Source organism: Boleophthalmus pectinirostris, unplaced genomic scaffold (genome assembly GCF_026225935.1).
Source record: "Boleophthalmus pectinirostris isolate CB_2022bp ecotype Guang Dong unplaced genomic scaffold, ASM2622593v1 HiC_scaffold_9, whole genome shotgun sequence".
NCBI lineage: Eukaryota > Metazoa > Chordata > Actinopteri > Gobiiformes > Gobiidae > Boleophthalmus > Boleophthalmus pectinirostris.
The window spans coordinates 17767267-17788353 of record NW_026571541.1 but is presented as its reverse complement, the minus strand read 5'-3'; the positions used below and the strand labels follow the sequence as shown (position 1 = coordinate 17788353).

The following is a 21087-nucleotide window of genomic DNA, read 5'->3' as shown; positions in this document are numbered from 1 at the left end:
CTACAGGTGTGAACAAAAAGAATCAGATTACACAGCAGATGTTTACATTTCATTAATTTGATAGTTCCAGAAATCAGATAATAATCAGATTTTGGGTGTGCATTTAAATATATAGCAAACATGTATGTATAGAGCACTGCAATGAAAACCTTTGAGTAGTGGATGTGTGATTTTACCAGTATAGCTTAAATATGGTTGGTTTCTTAGAATAAAATTTAGTCAAGCAATCAAACAATTTGGAAACCACTGATCTACTGCCAAGCGGATAACCCTTTCAACAATTTTGGCACATAAAGCTCAAGCTCAAAGATATTTTTCTTAAAGCATTCACTAACTATGCACTATAAATGTGTGTATGTATATTTTGGTCTACACAGCTTCATAGGAAGGAAATTTCTACCTATAGCTTTTGACAGACAGCTGAGTAAGGCAGCACAATATGAGGCTTGCTCTGTGTAAGATGAATCAAAGTATCCCTATAGTGAGTCCTCTCTTTGACATGCAGCAGCCGTGGCGCCACTCCAAAGCCATTCAGTGACATGTGATATTTATAGATCTACACTAACAAATATTTAATGAACATTAGCAAAGAGCTCTAACATGTCAGTCTTCCTACAACAATAAAAAACTCAGTGTATACATGACAGTTTTCTGGTTTTGAAATGTTACTGTGATTTGAGCTTAATAGCCCTATATGTCTCTAGTCCCTTTTTTCCTGCCTCTAATTGCTGATGATGTAACATATGGGATGCATCAACTCTATGGTAATGTAAGAAAAATAAAAGAGAAGTAATTTATAAGATTTGGCACTTAACACTTTATTGTCTACAGCTGATTAAAGCTGCACTGTGTTGTAATATCTGTGTTGTAATATTTCAGGTGGAAGATTCCCCACCTACATGTCTCCCTGGAGATGTGATTGCTTTGCTTGGAAAGTTTCACAGTATGTATTCAACTTGGTTATTTGCATTAATTCAATTTTAGCTGATATACCAACTCATATTAGCAGATATATACTGTGAAAACATGCCTGGTGAGGTCGCCTCTCCACAGATTTTAACTAGGCCTAGAGCAGACCTGGGCATACAAGTCTGTACAGTTCCCAAGCCACATACAGCCCTTTGGTTGACTCTGACTGGCCTATATAAGCTTATTTGGAATTACAAAATAAACATTTTTTAAAATTTTACCTCATGCATGCACTAAAACTGCATTGCTTTTATTTTAGAGGTGTCTTTTTAAAATGACATTTCAGACAATGTAACTTTTTCATTGCTTACTCATAACATATACTCTTACCAGTCTTATGAGCTTGTCAAAATAATGCTATTTACTGCTTTTTATAAAGAAATACAAATAATATGCAGAATTTAGTTAAACATTTTGGCCCGGCCCACCACAATATTTTCTGTTTCTCATGTGGCCCCATAGAAAAAATAATTGCTCACCCCTGGCCTAGAGGCATCTCCTGCTTATGTCCATGGTGATAACAAATAGTTGCCATACTGTGTGAAACATCCAAGCCATGGATAGAAGGTGACAAACCCTCCACCACAACTACATGCTACTGCTAACTATGTCTTGTGAAGCTCAAAGTAATAAATCCTACCTAAAAAAAAAAAAAAAATCGTGTTACCTCTTTTGACCAGGGAGTAGCGCTGTTTCACCACTAGGAGGCAAAAACGTGCTGCGTCATTCTATACGTGCCCTCGCTCCTCCCACGCGCCGCTCCACGCGCTGTTGTTGTGATTGACAGACAGGAGTCATGTTAAACTTTCGATTTCCCGTCCTCCTTCACAAATATGCCATAATCACCTAATCAGGATGTCCGATATTCTTATGAAGGAGATGGAGAGCCTGTCTGTCATCCCACTGAAGCCCGAGGAGAGATTAGGCGGCGACGGAAGCTTTCTTTTGGTGGACGATCAAGAAAACCTCCAGGTACAGTGAGCTAGCTACCGATGCTAAGCTAAGGATGCTAACAATTTGCATTAGCTCTCAGGCGTTGACAGCTAAGACAACAATACCAGTGTTTTCGAACAAAGACGATTTATCAACACATGTGCAAGCCACATTTAAACCCATGTGCAAATTTCTTGTAAATAGAACAATTATAAGGCAGTCTAGCAAAGAAACTCTAGCATCCCTCTAATGTTATGATGCACCACGCTATGCTAGTATCTTAAGCTCTACCTTTGAGTTTCGTCACTTGCATAAAATGTTAGACTGTGTGGAAATGGACGCCGCATTTACTTGCTTTGTAAAGTTTTAATTCATATCTGTCTTTGTTATATGTTTTTGGTGCAAAATGTTCTAACAACACACGAACATTAAGGAACGTGGCCTCCAACAATGTCTAAATCTATTGGTTGAGAGATTATAGCAGGTTTCTTATTGGGAAAGTCCCTCATGAGTCATCCCCAGCTGACCCAGAACGCTACAGTACTTAATTGAGTTGTTTTGTCATGGCGCAAAGTCCACACGACAATAACGCACATAAGGATCTACCCATGTATTATGCACTGTAAGGTTAGCTCCCTGAACGCAACCTGTTCTAGCGGCTGGGAATCGAGTCTCATTGTTACTGTTCATGTAAAATGATCACAGAACTTTACAGCTGTTGTCAAGTTTGTTTCAAGTAAATTTAGATTTTCGATTAAGATAGACCAAGCATTGCATCTGAGTAGTACTGATGCTTTGGGTAAACATTAAAATTATACCATACGTTGTAGATATGGGTTTAGTCTGTTTTTAATGTTTTTTTTTTCATTAATCAAATTAATTTCTCACATATAGCATAGGATACTTATAATAACAAGTCATCCCATAAATAAAAAAGGAAGTAGTCACATAAAGAATAAGGAAGAATATTAATAATAATAAGAACACAACATGTCCCTTGATTGGTGGCTACAGGTCCTAACCCAAAAGTAACACTAAGTAAATATGTCACTGACTGCAGTAGAATTATAGAGAGATTTTGTCACAAATTTAGTAGACATGCATTGGTGTACACATTATTGCAAATGAACTAACATGTCTTTATACTACCTCTTTTTTTCTTCTGTAGGTCCGAGATGAGTCTCAGTTTTTGGACAGACTGGGCTGTGGAGATGTGCCAGGAGTTAAAGTACTGTCAATCTTTGGGAACACTGGAGATGGCAAATCCCACACACTGAACCACATCCTGTTTGGAGGCAGAAGTGTGTTTCTCACCTCCAAGTCTCCCAGCTCCTGCACTGTGGGTGTGTGGGCTGCCTTCGACCCAGCCCTCAATCTGGTAGCTCTGGACACAGAGGGGCTGCTGGGAGCAGCTGTCAACCAGAACCAAAGGATGAGGCTTCTGCTAAAGGTAAACAAAAGATGGAGTTAGTTTATATATGTGGTGTTCAGTGGTAAGCATGCATACTAGTTAGTTTTGTGGGAGATTCCTGCCAATGACAATTTACTTAATGCCTTAAGAGAGAACTTATTTTAAATGGTGTACTTATTTGGCCTAGGGGCAACCAAAAAACTGTGGCATTGGAAATACTCAGAAATGCTTTTTTGTGTGTTCCTCTGTATAGATGCAATGTTTTTTTTCCCCAGGTACTGGCAGTATCAGATATTGTGGTTTACCGAACTCGGGCTGAGCGTCTTCACAATGACATGTTCCAGTTCCTGAGCAGTGCGTCAGGGGCCTACCTCAAACACTTCACACCAGAACTGAGAGCCCTGTCCAGCCGTTGTGGACTTGATGTGCCCCTGTCCTGTCTGGGACCGGCCGCCATCGTGTTTCAGGAGACCACGCACACACAACTACTCGGACATGGTAGGAAAGACTCTGGAATGAGAGAAAGTTTATTAGTCTCCAGGAGTGTGTAGCTGCATATTGTAACACACAGTATAAAACTGAAAGTCGTAATTCACAGCATACTTTAATACTTTGTAAATTTTGGGTCTGCCAGAAGGTGATATTGCTTTGCTTGGTAAAGTTGTCTTGGTTGCTTGTCATGGAGACATGCAGGTGATGCCATCGGACCAAGTTACTCTGTGGAGAGTAAAATAAATAAATAATAATTCATGCAACACATACATTTAATGCTATACTTTGGCTTATTCCAGATAAACTAATAACATCTTAAAGGGGGAGAGTAAGTGGTGGACCACTCACTAGAAAAGTTAGTGCTTCTTAAACAATTCTTAAAATCCAATTAGCCCAATATTTTTAAATGTAGCCTTACACTATATCTATTTGTCAAAAGCTGAAATCTGTTTAACCTCAATGAAAAAAATGTCTGAACCCATTCAATCAAATTAAAAAATATTACAGTACGGTTAGTAGTCATAATAGTCATAAATTTAGCCCATGTTTAGTCTTTAGCTGAAGTTTTGGCAAAGCCTCCATCTAAAGTATGTGTGCTCAATACATCATGTAGACTTCTCTCCATTGTCTTTGGTTTTAGACTCCACAGTGCCTGGTCACGCCGACACACTGCTCCAGAAGCGTTTTCATGACTTGGGTTTGGGCACTGAGGCCTTTAGTTCAGTGCAGTATGTGGGCACTCAGACGATAGCGCCCCCTACAGACTACAGCAGACTACTGGAAGCTGTGACTCAACAAGTGAAAAACACGCACACTCGCTCCCCTCGGCAGCCTGGGATCGTGTTTCGGGCTCTGCAAGTAAGTGCTTTATGCTAAGACGGAAATTATTACCATTTTGAAATCAGTTTTTATAATGTTGTTTTTCTGAATATGTGCAGGCCTTGAGCGAGCGTTTCTGTGGAGAGCTCTCTGATGAAAAAATGACCTTGTATTCGTTCTTTCCTGATGAGTACTTCACTTGCTCTGCTGTTTGCCTTAGCTGCAAGTAGGTTTTATATATACGTAGTCTATATAATCCCATAATTATGCAGTTAAAGGCATAATTATTAATGTTATCATATTTGTCACTCCTATCCTTTAGTATTCGGTGTAAAAACGGGATGAACCATTTGCGAGACCGGGTCCCTCACATGGCAGATGGACTGTGTCAGTACGCCCACCAGTTCAACAACAAGGTCCTCATCTGTAAGGTGAGCCAGAGCACGGAGATATTTGAAATGTATTTATTCTCTCTCTCAAAACTAAACGTGGTATAATGTGTTGATGTTGTTATCTTTTTATTATTTGTCCTCTTTTAGAGATGCTATGAAGCAGGCAGAGAGGTAATTGTAGTGCCGAAAACCTCAGCATCGAGTGACAATCCATGGTTTGGACTGGCCAAGTATGCCTGGTCAGGGTATGTAATATTAATATCTTATGTATATTAATCTTATGTTATCATCAAAGTTTTCATAGTACTACTGTCACAATGTAATATTTCAATATATCAAACTTGATTTTGATACTAAGGATTCAGCTAGATACTTTTAAAGCCTCTGATTAAAATAATAGCATTATAATAAATAATTAAATAATGTATTATATCATGTACCTATACTTTGTACTAGTTCTGATAAAGCTCAAGATCATTCTAAACCTACCCAAGAAAACTTGTCAACCCTTTCTCTATATTTTCAGTTATGTGCTGGAGTGTGCGAGCTGTGGAGTGATCTATCGGAGCAGACAGTACTGGATGGGAAATCAGGACCCAGAGAGTGGAGTAGTCCGGTCAGAGGTCAAACACGTGTGGGAGGGGGTGAGTCAAAGATCTGTGTTTGACTTGTATCTCTTAACACTGAACCAGCCAGAGCAAAACCAAGTACTGGTAAGATTATTAAGGTTAACAAGACTACACAATTTACATTCATCTTTAAATTAGAGATTAGTCAGTTGTTCTTTAAATTGAATCGGCTAAAACTCAGGAAATTTATCCAGATAATAACTGCAGTAACACTATATGACTTTCTTTTTTGGCAATAAGTCACACAGAGTTATTGGTATATTTGCCAACATATTACAAGCCTGAAAGATGGTAACACCCCAAAATGCAGATTTTTCTTTTATCATGTTTTCTTTGTAAATTTCCTTTTTTAGACAGTTCATGTGGCATCAATGAAAACATGGGGCATTCTATAAATAAGTGGGACAGAAACAGGGGCCTAAATGACCAAAAGAGGGACAGGTGGTCTACCCTCTTTGCCAATTTACTGTGATTCATTTACAAATTTTATTGTTTCTGCTTCAGACCGACACATTTCTGACAAACCATCAGAATGCAGCTCAGAGGGTTCTGGACGGGATGAACTTTGTGATCCAGTCTGTGTCTGAGTACAGCACAGGTCCCACTAAAGCCGTCACCGCCTGGCTCACAGACCAGGTGGCGCCGCCCTACTGGAGACCCAACAACGACATCACTGTAAGATACTCTTCTATCAATGAAAGTAATCAATTTGCTAGTAATGTAGTATTATAGACATTGGCATATATTTAAGTTTCTGCTGAGCACTGTCATCCAACCATACATATACAGTTCATAATTTATAACACAATTTTGTTAGTTCTTTTCTGACTCTACTTTAACCCATACATTTTTTAAATTTGCTACTTATTTCATGGTAATATTAGTGATAGTGATTATAAAGTCTTAAATGTTTACCTTTTGGTTTACTATCCACTCTGTTTTGTTGATCCTCAGGCTTGTCACGGCTGCCAGAAAGTGTTTGAGGAGCTGGAGAGGAAGCACCACTGTCGCTCGTGTGGAGAGGGTTTCTGTCACCCTTGCTCCAGCCACAGGATGCCCGTCCCAGAGCGAGGGTGGGGCAGCGGGCCAGTGCGGGTCTGCCAGTCCTGCTACAGACAGGGAGGGCCCGCCGACACCAGCAGCCAGGGTCAGAGCACAATTATTTTTCATGCATCTTCTGTAAATGAATAAATATAAAGTAAATAGTATTAGGGTCTTATCATATCGCTGGTGATATATTGTGATATTTGGGGTTGATATGAAATTTGATATAACTGCAGTTGTGAAGGGATTTTTTTGTTAGTATATTTGAATGGGAAAAATATGCATTAATAAACATTTCTGTAAACGCCCCAGTATTAGCTATTCAGCAGACAGAGATTGTGGCTAAGTACTGCTAAAGCCTAGAGCGTCTTAAACATTGACAGTGGAGACTACGCAGACTCTAATAACGAATGAGTCAAGACGTGAGGACTGGAAGCAGAGATAACCATAGCTCTAAATAAACTGGATTGAAACAAGATAATATAAATGCTACCTTTAAGCAGCTTTAGGTATGTTGTCAGTTTTCATTATCACATTTTTTTCTTTTATTTTGTGATAAAAATGTTCAACCATATTGCCCAGCCCTAAACAGTATTGCTATTCCTCTCTGTCTGTGTCCAGTGTGTAAGGTGGAGCCTCGGGGTCTGATCGCACGCAGAGTCACAGAAGTGGCTCAGTCCACTCTCGACATGGTCTCTACAGCTGTGGATTACCCTCTGTGTGAGTAACATGTATCACTCATTTTTATAACTATTCTTTTATATCTATTCTCTTCTTTTGTCAAATATACTACATAGGAATCTATTGATAGAACTTTCATTAACAAGCATACGTCTAAGGAAATTCATAAATTGCTTTTTAGCTCCCTCGTGTGGTGTCTTATGGTATTTTGCCAATTTATAACAAATCAAGAGCAGAGGAATTGAAATGTATTTCTGTTTTGTAATTGTAATTTCTATATTAACTTCCTTAACTTACATTAACTTTTATTATAATTTCTTTCATCTAGGTTTTGTGAAAGAGGTAGCACGTCCTGACTACTGGGTCCCGGACGCTGACATCACACAGTGTCACCAATGCTCCAAAGTGTTCACCCCGATCATGTCCAAGCACCACTGCAGGGCATGCGGGCAGGGAGTGTGCGGTCCCTGCTCTACCCACTTCAAACCTGTCCCGTCTCGAGGCTGGGACCACCCCGTCAGAGTCTGCGATAACTGCCACGCGCGCCCCGAAGCTCTGTGAGGAAAGAGAGGGAGACATAATGGTTTTAAAGTATAGTCAGTCTTCCCTGGACAGAGTGTGAAACACGGGAACTGACAGTGTAGCAAGAATCAATGAAAGAACACAATGAACTAAATCTACAACTGGATTATGAGAAATTTTACTGATTATTAAAGGTGCACTATGCAGCTTTTCTGGCCGCCATGGAACTGTTTTTGCTTTGCCTGAAATGTTCCTCATCATGGCATTAAACTTGAATATTTTGCTTTTATTTTATTACGGGTGTTTTTTTTAAAAAACAACTTCAAAAACATATATTCTAACTGTGAATGGGGTTGCCTCTCCACAGATATGGCCTGTAACTTGGCCTGGTAGCATCACCTGCTTGTTTCCGTTATCCATCTTCCACACCATATTGTGGAACATTCTTGGCATAGCAGTTACAAATCCATGGAGACAAGCAGGTTGTGACCTCTTTACAGAAAAAGTTACATAGTGCACATTTAACAGAAAACCACTAAAGGAAATAAGTCTTTGTTTGATCAACATATTAATAGGAAGGACTTTTTAGCATGGGTGTAATAGTTCTTTTGCACAATCCAGCAGTGGCCTTTACTGCAATGGACTATCAAAAGCGAGTATAAGGGATTAACTATAACAACTAGACTCAGTTCAAGTCTGATACATGCATAAACTCTTCACTGTCTTCTTAATACGAAGTTGGCAGTACACATGGTAGTCTTTTAATATGCATAAATAATCTCACTTCTCTATGCTAACTCTGCTAATATATACAGATAGTTAATTTGACCAATGTATGGAAGGTTTGACAATTATTTAGAGACACAACTGTGTGTATTTTTATCATGTATTTAGTGTGGGTCAATTTCAAACACTTACATCATTTTACTTAAATCATTTTATTTGAGTTGTATGCAGCTGGTCTGAATTTTAAGATTTGTAATGCTAGAAACCAACCAATCACTGAGCAGGACATGTGACATCATTGTGGCCTTATACTTCCTGCTTTTATTTACAGGATATAAAAAAAACAATAGCCAACCTGTGTAATTTACTCATAGAGGTAGGTGGTGCTGTTGCTTTTTCCATCAACATGATTACATCCGTATACATAGGATTATACATCAGAAAGACTTGAGCTGCAAATACTGTGCCTTTTTAATAATTTTGAATTTCTCTGGCCACAAAGGTTGTTTTTATTCAGAATGCTTTATTACAACCTTGGTTTAAACAGAAAATATTTAGCTCTACACATTCCAGTGTAATCAAATACATGCACACTGTTCTCTAGGTTATTCAATGGAGCAGGCTCTATCTGTGGTTTCACTAATATAATGGTAGTCTTAAAGGATTACAACTGCAATTTGATCTGTATCACTTATACAATTAAAATTTCTTTTAAGAGGAAGTGAGTTTTAGAATTGCACTTTTATTACCTGAACTGGATTTTTTAATTGACTTTTTTATTTACAGAGTATTTTGAAATGTTTTGTTTCAAAATGGGGTTCAGTTCAATAAATCCATCTATAACTGGTTCCTGTGTGGTTCTATTTGTAAACTGTTGGTCACTGGTGCCCAAAGGGCCATATTATGCTTTTTTCTGATCTGTGCTACAATGTTGTTTCCTCATCTCAAACATACTTAAAGGTGCGTTTTGCATCATTCTCACATGTTTAACACACAATCCCTGCATCCCTTCTCTCAAACAGAAAACACTGTTCCACCATGTGATGTCATGTGTCTAATTACCAGTCTACTGAACTAAAAGTAAAAGGTAGCAGTTAAACTGAAAATGACCGCTTCATGACATCACAAGGTGGAACAGAGCATTTTGAAGATGCAGACAAACTAATACAAAGGGTTACTCAAATGTGTGAATGAAGTAAAGCACAACTCCAGGTATGTTTGTGATGAGGTAACAACATTATAACATGGCTTAAAGCTCACAAGAGTCGATTTTTCACAATATAGCACCTTTAAAGATGCTTTATAAAACATTTTTGGTGGAGGGTTTACTCTGCTCCATAGATTTCAACAGTATTTACATGTAAATGGTCTGAAACACTTTATTTATACATATTTTTGTACATGTTTGAACACCTCAATTCATAAGTCCCTATTGTGACCCCTTGAGTTCCCAGTTGTACCCACCTGCACTTTACATTGTGTTTTATTGGCTATTAGAAATTACATAATGTGTTAAGCTTAAGTACCAGACCTGTTTTATAGAGGTCTGGACAATTTCACTCACAATGGGACAGTTATTGCTACAGTAAGGTGTGAATAAACAGCAAGACTCTTTCCTATAGGGTTTTCATTTTTACTTTTTCCCCCTAATTATAACATCTGTTTCCATTATGTTCTTAGTTGCCATTGGGGAACTCTCCTGTACCATATATTGTAATAATTTTTTGCCATAATTTTAATCGCTATAAGCTATTGAACAGAAGTGAATGTGAGTCCCCATCTGTGGGTTTTGGACATGTAATAATACTAAGGCATTTTTGTACTCCTGATTAGATTTAATCCAGACCTGCAGTCCTGGTTTAATTCTGGTTTAGATCAGTCTTGGTTTTGCCCAGGTCTTGTTTTTGGTGGACTTAAAATCTCAGCAGTTTCTTTTTTGTAACTTTTTCGTTGCAGAGTTGGTCACCTGCTTGTCTCCATATTGTGTTACCTTGAATGTTCCACAGTATGGCATTTATTGATTTACAAGTGTGCTAAGTGCTAAGAAATTCACTGAAAAACATGCATAGTGCAAGTGGGGTTGCCTCTCCACAGATCTGACCTGTAACTTGACCTGGTGGCATCACCTGGTTCTTTTAAATAATGGTCCTAAATAACCTCGATGCAATCTTGTGGAAAATTTACACAGTGAACCTTTTTTTTTCTTCTATTATTTTAATTCCATCAGATGAGGATTAGTCCTGATAAAGGCTACATTCTTCGTTTATACATACTGTGGAACATTCCAGACATTGCAATAACATCTCTTTGACGAGTAGGTTAAATCTTTACATGAATAGTTTAAGAACTGATGTCTAGACTTCTCTGGCTAATTATATGAACCCTTGCTAAGTAGCCTCTGTATTTTAAAGGGCCCATATTACATTATTTTCTGATCTATGTTATAATGTTGTTTCCTCAGCAAAAACATACCCAGAGTTGTGTTTTGTTTCCTTCACACAAGTTTAATACACGAACCCTGCATATTTAATCTGTCTGAGTTTTTCTCTCAAACAGAAACACTGTGATGTCATGTGGTAATACAGGAAGTGCTCCATTATGTTTTTAAACTCTATACACCTTCACTAGAATCATTTGGATGTTTTCAGCCCTGGAATTGCCAATCTCTGATCTAAAGGTCAAAAATAACTGTTAACTTGAAAACTACGACTACATGGCATCACGAGTTGGAAAGGATCATTTTGAGCTCTGGAGATGTAGACAGACTAATAATTCAGGATTACTCAAATATGCGTAAATGAAACAAAGCACAACTTGAGGAATGTTTTTAAGGAAGTAATAACATTCTAACATAGCTTAAATCTAACAAGAATCAATTTTGTGTAAGCTATAACCTTTAAATGTTATGTTCATTACACTGTGTGGTCATCTCACTTCCACAATCTATTCTCCCTCCTCCGGGACATACATGGACTTTAGCGCATGAATAATGATTTCTCTGTCTGCCTGTCTCCTCCGTAGACCGCCTCTATGCAGCCGGACAAAGTAGCAACTCCCTGAAAACTATTTGGAGAATTCCCTCTCACCACACCAACACAACCAGACTGTCAAATGTGACTGGCTCTACCCAAATAAGGCTTCCAACTGCAGTAGATTTTAAACACACAGAGCGAGGAGAGAGAGAGGGAGCTGCTGAAAGGCCATGCCCATTTAAGGCTGTAGTTTCCTATTTTCCAGCTACCCTCATACACTAACACCTAGCTCCTAGCTCCTTCCCTCCCTCCTAGGATCCTAAGTGAAGTCATCGTGCCCTGATCTGGTCTTTTTAAGGCGGTGTTTTTAAGAGGGAGGTTCCTGCCAGGCAAAGAGCTGCTCTCAGTCCAGCATCAGTCTGCACCTATTGCACTCAAGTCCCATTCCTACAAACAGTGAGTATATAATTCATCTATATGTGTATAACAAATGTTTGAATTTTTGTGGCTAATAATTTAGTTTTAGTCTTTGAAAACTAGCTTTTGTTAAAAAAACAAAAACAGTTTTTGCTAAAAGTTTTGGTTAAATACTGTTTTTATATTCTGTCTGGATAGGAACTCCTTTTCAATTTTAATTTACTTTTTAGAAACATGCTCAGGATTGATTTTTAAAAACATAAGAAGGTAAAAAAAAAAAAAAATCATTGAACTGTAAGTACTTAACATCAATACCTGATTAAGTGCCAAATTACAGTACATAGGGTGGATATATATATATATAAGAACTGAGTAGTATTTCTAACATTTATAGCTATTTAAAGCAAATGCGAACAAATCTATGGGTTTCAGAAAGATGAAAAACTGTTGAAAAACTGTTGCCATGGTGATTATCAATCTAAAACAAAACATACCTTTTGATTTCCTCAAAACTGAGAATAACAGGAAGCTGAAACCCCTAGATGTGAAAATGTCTATGTGTTGCTGCTGCTACTACTAATGTTCTTCTACTAAGTATATAAAAGTATAATGTAAAAAAAGTAAAAAGTGTCAAACATGCATCTACAAACAATAATATTAAATAGAATATGTTTTAAAATCGTTTTTACTGATTAATAGGAATGTATTATTGTGTTTTTGGAAATGTAAAACTCATAGACAGCAGGGGCAAGCAGCCAAAGTAGAGTTTATATATTCAAATGAAGTTAAATTCAGCTGTAACATGTCTCTCAGTACATGTAGTAGCTGTTTCATATTTGCACAGTCAAATCACTCTCCACTTTGGCCCTGGGTCAGGGAGACTTTTCATTCAAGTGGAACCTGCCAACAGTGGGAGAAAGTAACAAAGTAAAAGTAGTAAAATACTGTACTTAAGTAAAACATGTAGACATCTGTATTTTATTTAAGTACATTTTAAATTGTATACTTTTTACTTTTGCTTCATTACATTTGAGAGAGGGTATCTCTTCTTTCTATTCCAAGACATTTTTTAACACAACTGAAAAGTATACTTCTACTTTTTTACTTTTTTAAAATTGTTTGAGACCAGTCAAAAAGACCTATGGGTTTATTTTTAACACATTAGTTTGAGCAAACAAAAATATAATTCATTCAGCACAAATCCTTATCAAAATCATTACATTTGAAGCTTTCTTAGATTTCAAAAACTGTACAACATACTTTTACTGTAAAATTTAAAATGGTACTTTAATACTTTTACTTAAGTAGATTCTTTTATGTGATACTTTTACTTGAGTATCTTTTTCTCTAGCATCTGTACTTTTACTTAAGTGACAAAATTCCACCACTGCCTGCCAATAGTTTGTAATTCAATATGTTTGTGAAATTAACCATAGCATGTTGTGTTATAGAAACTTTATATCTGCATTATCTACACTCAAACGTCCATGAACTCAAAGACACAGAAGCCATAAAGTTTGACATGGTTTTGGCAGCAGGTTCAAACAGGCCTGGTTCAGCTCATATGGAAAATGGCAACCGTTTCATTGGAGATTTCAGCTGGCAACTGGTATCCAACTGTGTAGGTCATAAAATTAATGGAAAACATGCTAAGGTACATTACTTAGACCAGTGTTAGAAATATGTGCCAGTTTAACTCATTCACGTTCATTTAGAGTGAAGCAGGCATAGATTCTCTGATTTTAACCGACTTGAAGCTATATTTAAAGATTAGCAAAACACACCAAAAACTAAAATGGTCGAAAAGAACATATTTCCAATTTAAGATGTTTTGTCATTTACTCTAAAATAAAAAAGTTCAGATGGTCCTTGCCTGCAATGTTTTGATCATGTTAAAAATTTACTATGTAACTTCTTTGATGGAGAGTCTGGCACCTACTGCTTTTCCTGGAATGTTCCACAGTAAAGCATTAAAGTTATTTATAATCGTTTAGACAAGTCAAATCACATGTATTTGAATAACAAAAAATCCAAGATAGATCAGTTAATGCTATGCTGTAGAACATGCCAGATAAAGATGTGACATCTTGGACACAGGTGGCAGAACCTCCTACCAGAAAAGCTGCATAGTTAAACTTTATGTCCTGTTAAATGTTGATATGGTTATGTCAATTTAAGTTGGTCATTTATTTATTTCAAAGTGGAATTCACAGTGTAATTAGAATTACAGATAAGAGATTGTAAAAGATTATCAAGTAAACATTGTATCTCATTTAGGCTGGGTGAAATTGGTTGTCACAACTTTAACATTTAGCAACAAAATACTGTCACAGTGTCTTTACCAAACCTCAATGATTTCTCCATACTCTTTTATACTCTGTTATGTAATGGCTAAGATTATCTAAAGCAAACTAGCATGGGGCCGCCCTTTATGCAGCCAGATCTACCACAACCGGGACTGTGCAGCTTCCTGTTCTGGAGTCTTTACCATGGCAATAGCACAACATACCCATAACACAGCCACAGAGACGAATGGAGACAAATGAAGTCATGACTATTAAACATGACTTTGAGCCTGGGTCAGGGACTTGTGTGTTCTTTACAGGGCTGTATAGCTTGGGTTTAGTGAGATATAGTGGGACAAAGAAGTGCTAAGTACAGTATCTTAAGCTTGTTACTGGTAATGTACAATAATGAATGGGTAGAACAAACACACTGAACTCAAAGTACGTTTAAATATATTGCCCCTATACCTTTGTTCCTCTATGTAACTTTTCTGGTGGGTATGCAACCTGAATTTCTCCATAGAAATGTTATTGCTTTGCTTGCAATGTTCCATATTAAATTTAATCCCACTCACTTTAACAATCCATATTTTATCAGGTGTTTTAAGTAAAGATAGCCATAGAGCTGTAATTGAATAAATGAAAGATAGATAAGTTCAATGCCATACTGAAACATTCCTGGTAAAGTAATAACAGCTTAGTGGAGGCGGGGCATCTGGACTAAAGCTTACATGCCAAACCACACACAGCACAATACCAAGGCAAACACAATTTTGATAGAAGTGTCATTACATTTCTATTTTCTAACTGTTCACATTGTAACCAAGTAAGATTTTAGAATGAGGGTCCAAAATCTACTGACTCTACCAAGCCATTTTTATTAATTTGGCAATGAAAAGAACTGTAATGAATGAATGCAAGGTTAAAGGTACACTCAGTAACTTTTCGGGTTAGGGGTCCGCTACCATGGAGATGCTATTGTTTGCCTGTAATGTTTCAAAATATGGTATTACACATATATAAGATGCATTTATTTGATTATGGTGGAAAACCTTAATGTATTCATAACCTGAGTGGGGTCACCTCTCCATGGATCTCACCTGTAAATTGCCCTGGTGGGGTTTCCTGCTTGTTTCTATGAAGATTGAACATTTTAATGCCATACTTTGGAATTTTGGACGTACAGCATAAACATCTCCTTGGAGACAAGCAAGTGGCAGGCCTTCTAACAGAAAGTTTCACAGTGTGCTTTTCCACGCAGAACAGTAACCTATGGATTTAATGTCCTCTATTTCTAAGTGGTTTACCATACTCTGCCCTGTTTACACATATCAGGTGAATAATGTTTCCAGACAGACAGCTCTGAAGTCCGCTTGACATAATCCTGACTTATTTGATCTGGGCTTGGTCCCAAACATAACAAAAAGTCCCGGGATATGCATATATCTGTGAATACAGCAGAGAAATATGATAATGTCTAAAAATACAGCGTCATATGTATCTGATGAGAAGCAATATCCTGTTCAAATGTCCACTAAAGGGCACTGAGTTCAGACCATCACTTTTTGAATTTGTGGTTGCAAGTAGATTTTTTATGGACCAGATGGAAAAAAGAGTTGGCATACCAGAAACAAATACCATGCAATAATGATTATCCTGGTGACGCATGAAAAAACAAGAGCGATGAGGAGAGGAGAGACGGACCAAAACCCAGTGTAGGAAGTTCATTTGCGCTGGTATGTAAGTACGAGCTGGTGGTTGCCGTGGCATTGTGGAAAAGCACTGCAGGCAATGTAAACAATATTAAACAGACATGTGGTTACTGTGTGTGGCCAGTAATAACTACAGAGCTTTAATACGCATAGTCAAACGTGATATTTGGAGTAATTGTTATATTAGATTTAAATGCATGGTTGGAAAGAAATGGATGTTTACTCAAGTTTTGTATTGTTTCTTGCTCCAGTCTGGAGATCATGAATAAGAAATGCTAGCATCTAATACAAGTACTTAACTGTTCTTTTTATTCATTTTAATAGCATTATTCATTGACACACCTATATTCTGCAATATAAAAACATAAAATGGCTCTGAAACCTGTCTTCACTAGTTCAGTAATTTAATCTTTTCATCCTGTTTCATCATGTGTACTTTGGGGAGTGTCCATGTGTGATTTTGCAATATCTATTCAGCTCTATTCAAACACCTTCAAATCATTTTCTTTGATTAGAAAGATAAATACAGGATCCTCAGAATGGCCAGGGTTAATGCTTACAAAACCTGGATTTGAATGGCCCTTGCGAATGAAATTCCCTTTTATTCTGATGTTCTTAAAGAAGTACTATGCACTTCAGCTGGGTGGTCTGCCACCATGTAGAGGATATTGCTTTGTCTGGAATGTTCCACATAATGGTTCTATTTCATTTATTTATTTCATTAAAAGTATGGGTGTTTTTATTGCCCAAGTACCTTTAAAACATACATCTTACTGTGAGCGGGGTCACCTCTCCACAGATCTGATTTGGAAGCTGGCTTGGTGGCATCTCCTCTTTGTTTCCATGGAGACTGATACATTTAATGCTGCAGAACATTCCATACAAAGCAATACAATTTTCATTCAGACAAGCAGCAGAAAAGTTACATCATGCACCTTTAAGTTTGGTTAAGGATTAAAAAGCAAATTCATTGTAGCTTTGTTGGATCAATAATAAAGCCTTTTCTGACACAGTATGTTAACCGTAATGATGATCACATATTGTAAGGTATCACTGTATAGACGACTAAACAACATAAACCACAAGATAACCTACCTTACCTCTAGGTCACATGCGTTTAACCTTTGACATTTGACCTCCTTTAGGAACAGGAAGTTGAAGACCTCGACATGGCTGCAAAGGTTGTATGGTGTAGACAGTAGCGTGACGCGGGTTTTGTTCTTGGCTGGAGCTCAAATGCAAAAACAAAAGCAACGAATCAAAAAAAAAAAAAAAAAAAAAAAATTGCTGGCAAAGACTTATGTGCTGACAGACTGCGAGTGATGAATGAGAGAGAGCGGATGGGAAATATGTGTTATTGGCTGTAGCTGAGCGCACAATGTACCCCAATGGAGACTGGCTTTAACAATGTTATTCTATATATGGGGTGCAAAGGGACCACAGTGCTTCAAGCTAAAACTGTTACAGAGCTTATACTTGCTTTTGGAACAATGCATGAATAAAAATAAACTGTTAAAGATGGTTTTACAATGCATGAAAAATTTACTCAATGTTCGACTTTATATATGTTGGTTGGCAAGCTTATAGGCAGCTCTAAAGGAGGTTAATTACAGTACATACTAGACACTATGCTTGCTTGGTTTATGTCACATATTTTTTTACTACAAAACTGTTCAAAAAAAGGATAACTGTGAAAATGTCATTGTATCTGTTTTATATCTGTAGCTTTGGCTATGTTTACACTTCATGTGAACGTATCTTAATTACCACAATATGTTATTTAAACCAGATGTGATCAGATTGGATGTGGTCTTCTATTGAGTGGAGTTTTAACATAGCCAATACTCTTTTTCAAATTGTAAATGTTTAGTTGTCCCGTTGTCCTTATTCATGTCTTTCTATAACTATTATACAGCAGTGATTCCCAATTATTCCCAAACTATTCAAATCATTTTCTGGAAAAGTAATAGTGAAGGTTTAACTATCAGACAAATGTGCAGGGACTGTAAAATTACTCTCTAAAGTTCAGAATTTTCAGTTTATTATTTAGAAGGAGAATTTACAATAAAAAACTAGAACACAATTTGGTTTCCATTTTCGTTTTTTAATTAGCTCTTTAAATAGTATAAATAGTATAAAAATCACAACATTCACTATATCGTCAATATTTTCATAATAAGCCCAGTTCTAGTTATAATAAGTACAGTATCTATAACACCATCATACTAATAAATGTTTTGGAATCACTGCTAAACTGTGCATCTCCACTTCTTTATTCCTGATGCTGTCTTCATTGTCTAAATCTGTGTCTCACCTCACAGGGAGTCGGCATGGCAAACAAGGGCCCCTCATACGGGTTGAGCAGACAGGTGCAGGACAAGATCGACAGCAAGTATGACCAGGACCTGGAGCAGGTGCTGGTTGAGTGGATCTCCCGCCAGTGTGGTACTGAGGTGGGCAAACCTGAACCAGGCAAGATGGGCTTCCAGGCCTGGCTCAAGGACGGATGTGTGAGTACTGGCTGTACCAAAACAAACACTGTTGAAACTGCATCATATATTGTTATATGTTAACAATGTAATTCTGAGTTCAGAAAGAGTTTGAAATTTTAGTATAATGTAATTAACTACTATCACTACAATGGCTATACTACAACTATTTCTGTAACTGATCCTGGTTTGATTTTTTTTTCTCAAATGAAATACTGACCTAAAATGCTACTTAAGTAAACAACACTTTGAGCAGTATTTTTTACATGTATACTTTGTACTTTTGCTTAAGTATTAGTAAGTTTGGTAATTGAGTACATTTTAACTGAAGTTTTATACTCAAGGATACATTTTCAATACTTCAGCATTGAATGTGAGAGGAGGAATTATAGCATCAAAAATACTCTTCAGTTAGATTAAACTAAATCTACTCCTGTATATCTGCATCTGTCTTGTGTTTGTCCAGGTGCTGAGTGAGCTGATCAACAGTCTGGTTCCTGGAGATAAACCAGTGAAGAAGATCCAGAGCTCGACCATGGCCTTCAAACAGATGGAGCAGATCTCGCAGTTCCTCAGCGCTGCAGAGAAATATGGAGTCACCAAAACAGACATGTTCCAGACCGTCGACCTCTGGGAATGTGAGGAGCACCAAATATGTTCAAATTTTCGGTGCAAATTACTGTCCAAATTATTTTAAAGAAGCACAATCCAATTTTTTGGTGGAGTGTTCGCCACCTGCTCTTTTCCATATAGGTATTATTGCTTAGTCTGGAATGTTCCAGAGTATGGCATTAAGGATGCAGGTCGGATCTGTCAAAAAGCGGTCCAGCTCCCATTGTAACAATGCCTGATATATTTACATACCGTGGAACATTCTAGACAAAGCTTTAACAGCAGCTGACTATATTCTCTCAAATACTAGATTAACACAATTCAAAAATAGCATTAGTAAAATGGTATTTCGTCAGCTCTGTGCTTAATGTGTTATAATTACAAATTCTGAAATGTGCTTTTGGTTTCAGGTAAAGACCTCGCTGCTGTCCAGAGAACCCTGTCGGCTTTGGGCAGTTTGGCCGTAACCAAAGAAGAGGGCACATACAAGGGAGACCCCAACTGGTTCTTCAAGTAGGTCTAAACTACACTCAAAGCAACTATACAAACCATCTGTAAAATAAGTTCTTGTTTTTGACACTTATTTTTGACACTTTTCCAGGAAAGCACAGGAAAACAAGCGTGAGTTCAGCGATGACCAGCTGAAGGCGGGGAAGAATGTGATTGGTCTACAGATGGGCTCAAATAAAGGGGCGTCGCAGGAGGGCATGAGCTATGGACGACCAAGACAGATCCTTTAAACACCACTCCACAACAATACAAACCTCCACCTGTTTAATGTCGCCTGTAAACACTTCAATCTGGTGCATTTTTATCCAACTAGTTTTGAATTGAAATATTGTTCCTACACTCCAAAATTTAAAAGCCAACATAAATTAGACATGATTTTGCATCTAAAGATTTATGTTTATTAAAACCAAAAAAATTGAGTTATGTAATTTTAATTGTTACATTGAATGAGCATAACATTTTAGACAGCAACAGATTAAGTCATATATTTATATAAAGTCAACATTTCTTTTCATTGGTCATAAATGCTAAATCTTGCACTGCATTTCTGAGTATTTTCAGTCTTAACCCTATGCACAAAAAGCCAAAAGGAACTAACTAAAGCCAGTACTAGCTAGCACTATTGAATACTAAAATTAAATATCTGCTTCCCATATCTGACAACTATTACTTTGTCATTACGCAACTTATTAATGTTTTTAAATTAAACTCTATACATATAAAATTATGCATTCAAGATACTGTTCATACATGCAACTCCCGGTAACTCTGCATGCTGTTTGAGCGCTGTTTTTTGTACATTTTCTTATTAAATGATGATTTGCGAAAATGCTACTTGTCTTTGATGTCTTTTCAATAGCTATTTCAATTGATTTTTTTTTTTTTATTATAGTAGACTCAAAGTAGTAAAGTTACAGATTAAACAGATACTAAACAGATTAACAGGAAGTAGCCTAGGTCAGCCTGAGGTAAAATCTGCATTACTTCAACTACCACAGAATTAAAGTGGCTACGTTTACTAGGTAGATGTGCAAAACATCCCTAGAGATACATTGGCTAAAAATACTAGAAAAAAAAACTTTAACAAAACAATAATCTGAAACTTTTAAATCAAATGAAATATTCATATTTATACTTTGCAGCTCATGAACTCACCCCGAGGGTGTGATGCTAACTGTAGGCACTACTCTGTCCAAAGCTCAATTTTCTCAAGTTAGCTCTTTCTAGTCAGATTGTGTTAATCACGTCTCTTACACATAAAATTTGTCACAAGCTAGCTAGCATTAGCCAGTAGTTTTTCAGGTAGTCATTCAACTCTTTATGGCAAATCACTTAAAGATGACCGTGAATGCTCATATTTATCACAGGCTCCTGAAAATGTGTGGTTTAAATACATCTTGTATTTTTTCATGAAATTTTAGATCCTCTTAAACATTTTTTGGCAATGTCACCATGGTAACTGCTAAACATTC

The 21087-nt window shown here is 37.1% G+C and overlaps 2 protein-coding genes and 1 long non-coding RNA gene across 4 annotated transcripts; 2 read left to right on the top strand and 1 right to left on the bottom strand.

Moving 5' to 3' along the window:
• The first annotated feature begins 1722 nt into the window (after positions 1-1722).
• On the top strand, positions 1723-9465 carry si:ch211-11n16.2 (zinc finger FYVE domain-containing protein 1). Its single transcript, XM_020926830.2, has 12 exons — positions 1723-1941; positions 3071-3352; positions 3589-3811; positions 4446-4663; positions 4744-4850; positions 4947-5055; positions 5164-5261; positions 5543-5660; positions 6150-6320; positions 6600-6792; positions 7311-7409; positions 7699-9465. Exons 1-12 carry the CDS (start codon positions 1825-1827, stop codon positions 7929-7931), a joined length of 1968 nt encoding a protein of 655 aa, XP_020782489.2. The 5' UTR covers positions 1723-1824; the 3' UTR covers positions 7932-9465.
• Positions 3939-7807, bottom strand: LOC129407222 (uncharacterized). Its single transcript, XR_008631459.1, has 3 exons — positions 7668-7807; positions 6561-6822; positions 3939-4030 (listed from the first exon to the last, which is right to left on the bottom strand). It is a non-coding gene; the product is annotated as an uncharacterized LOC129407222 (long non-coding RNA).
• A 2421-nt stretch (positions 9466-11886) lies between the features above and the next one.
• tagln (transgelin) lies at positions 11887-20444 on the top strand. Of its 2 annotated transcripts, XM_020926771.2 has the most exons (6): positions 11951-12046; positions 17150-17185; positions 18326-18514; positions 18960-19131; positions 19516-19618; positions 19707-20444. In XM_020926771.2, the coding sequence occupies exons 2-6, from the start codon at positions 17174-17176 to the stop codon at positions 19843-19845; spliced, it is 615 nt and encodes a 204-aa protein (XP_020782430.1). In that variant the 5' UTR covers positions 11951-12046; positions 17150-17173; the 3' UTR covers positions 19846-20444. The 2 variants fall into 2 exon arrangements, with proteins under 2 accessions (XP_020782431.1, XP_020782430.1); XM_020926772.2 differs by lacking the exon at positions 17150-17185 and having other exon boundaries at positions 11887-12046.
• The last annotated feature ends 643 nt before the right edge of the window (positions 20445-21087 follow it).

What these genes read in the sequence shown, in the direction of transcription:
- si:ch211-11n16.2 (XM_020926830.2), top strand. Translation starts at nt 1,825, where the DNA reads ATGTCCGATATTCTTATGAAGGAGATGGAGAGCCTGTCTGTCATCCCA. An exon ending in ACGATCAAGAAAACCTCCAG is followed by an intron (nt 1,942 to 3,070) that starts GTACAGTGAGCT and finishes TTTCTTCTGTAG; the next exon opens with GTCCGAGATGAGTCTCAGTT. An exon ending in CGCCGACACCAGCAGCCAGG is followed by an intron (nt 6,793 to 7,310) that starts GTCAGAGCACAA and finishes GTCTGTGTCCAG; the next exon opens with TGTGTAAGGTGGAGCCTCGG.
- tagln (XM_020926771.2), top strand. An exon ending in CCTGGCTCAAGGACGGATGT is followed by an intron (nt 18,515 to 18,959) that starts GTGAGTACTGGC and finishes GTGTTTGTCCAG; the next exon opens with GTGCTGAGTGAGCTGATCAA. An exon ending in GACCCCAACTGGTTCTTCAA is followed by an intron (nt 19,619 to 19,706) that starts GTAGGTCTAAAC and finishes ACACTTTTCCAG; the next exon opens with GAAAGCACAGGAAAACAAGC.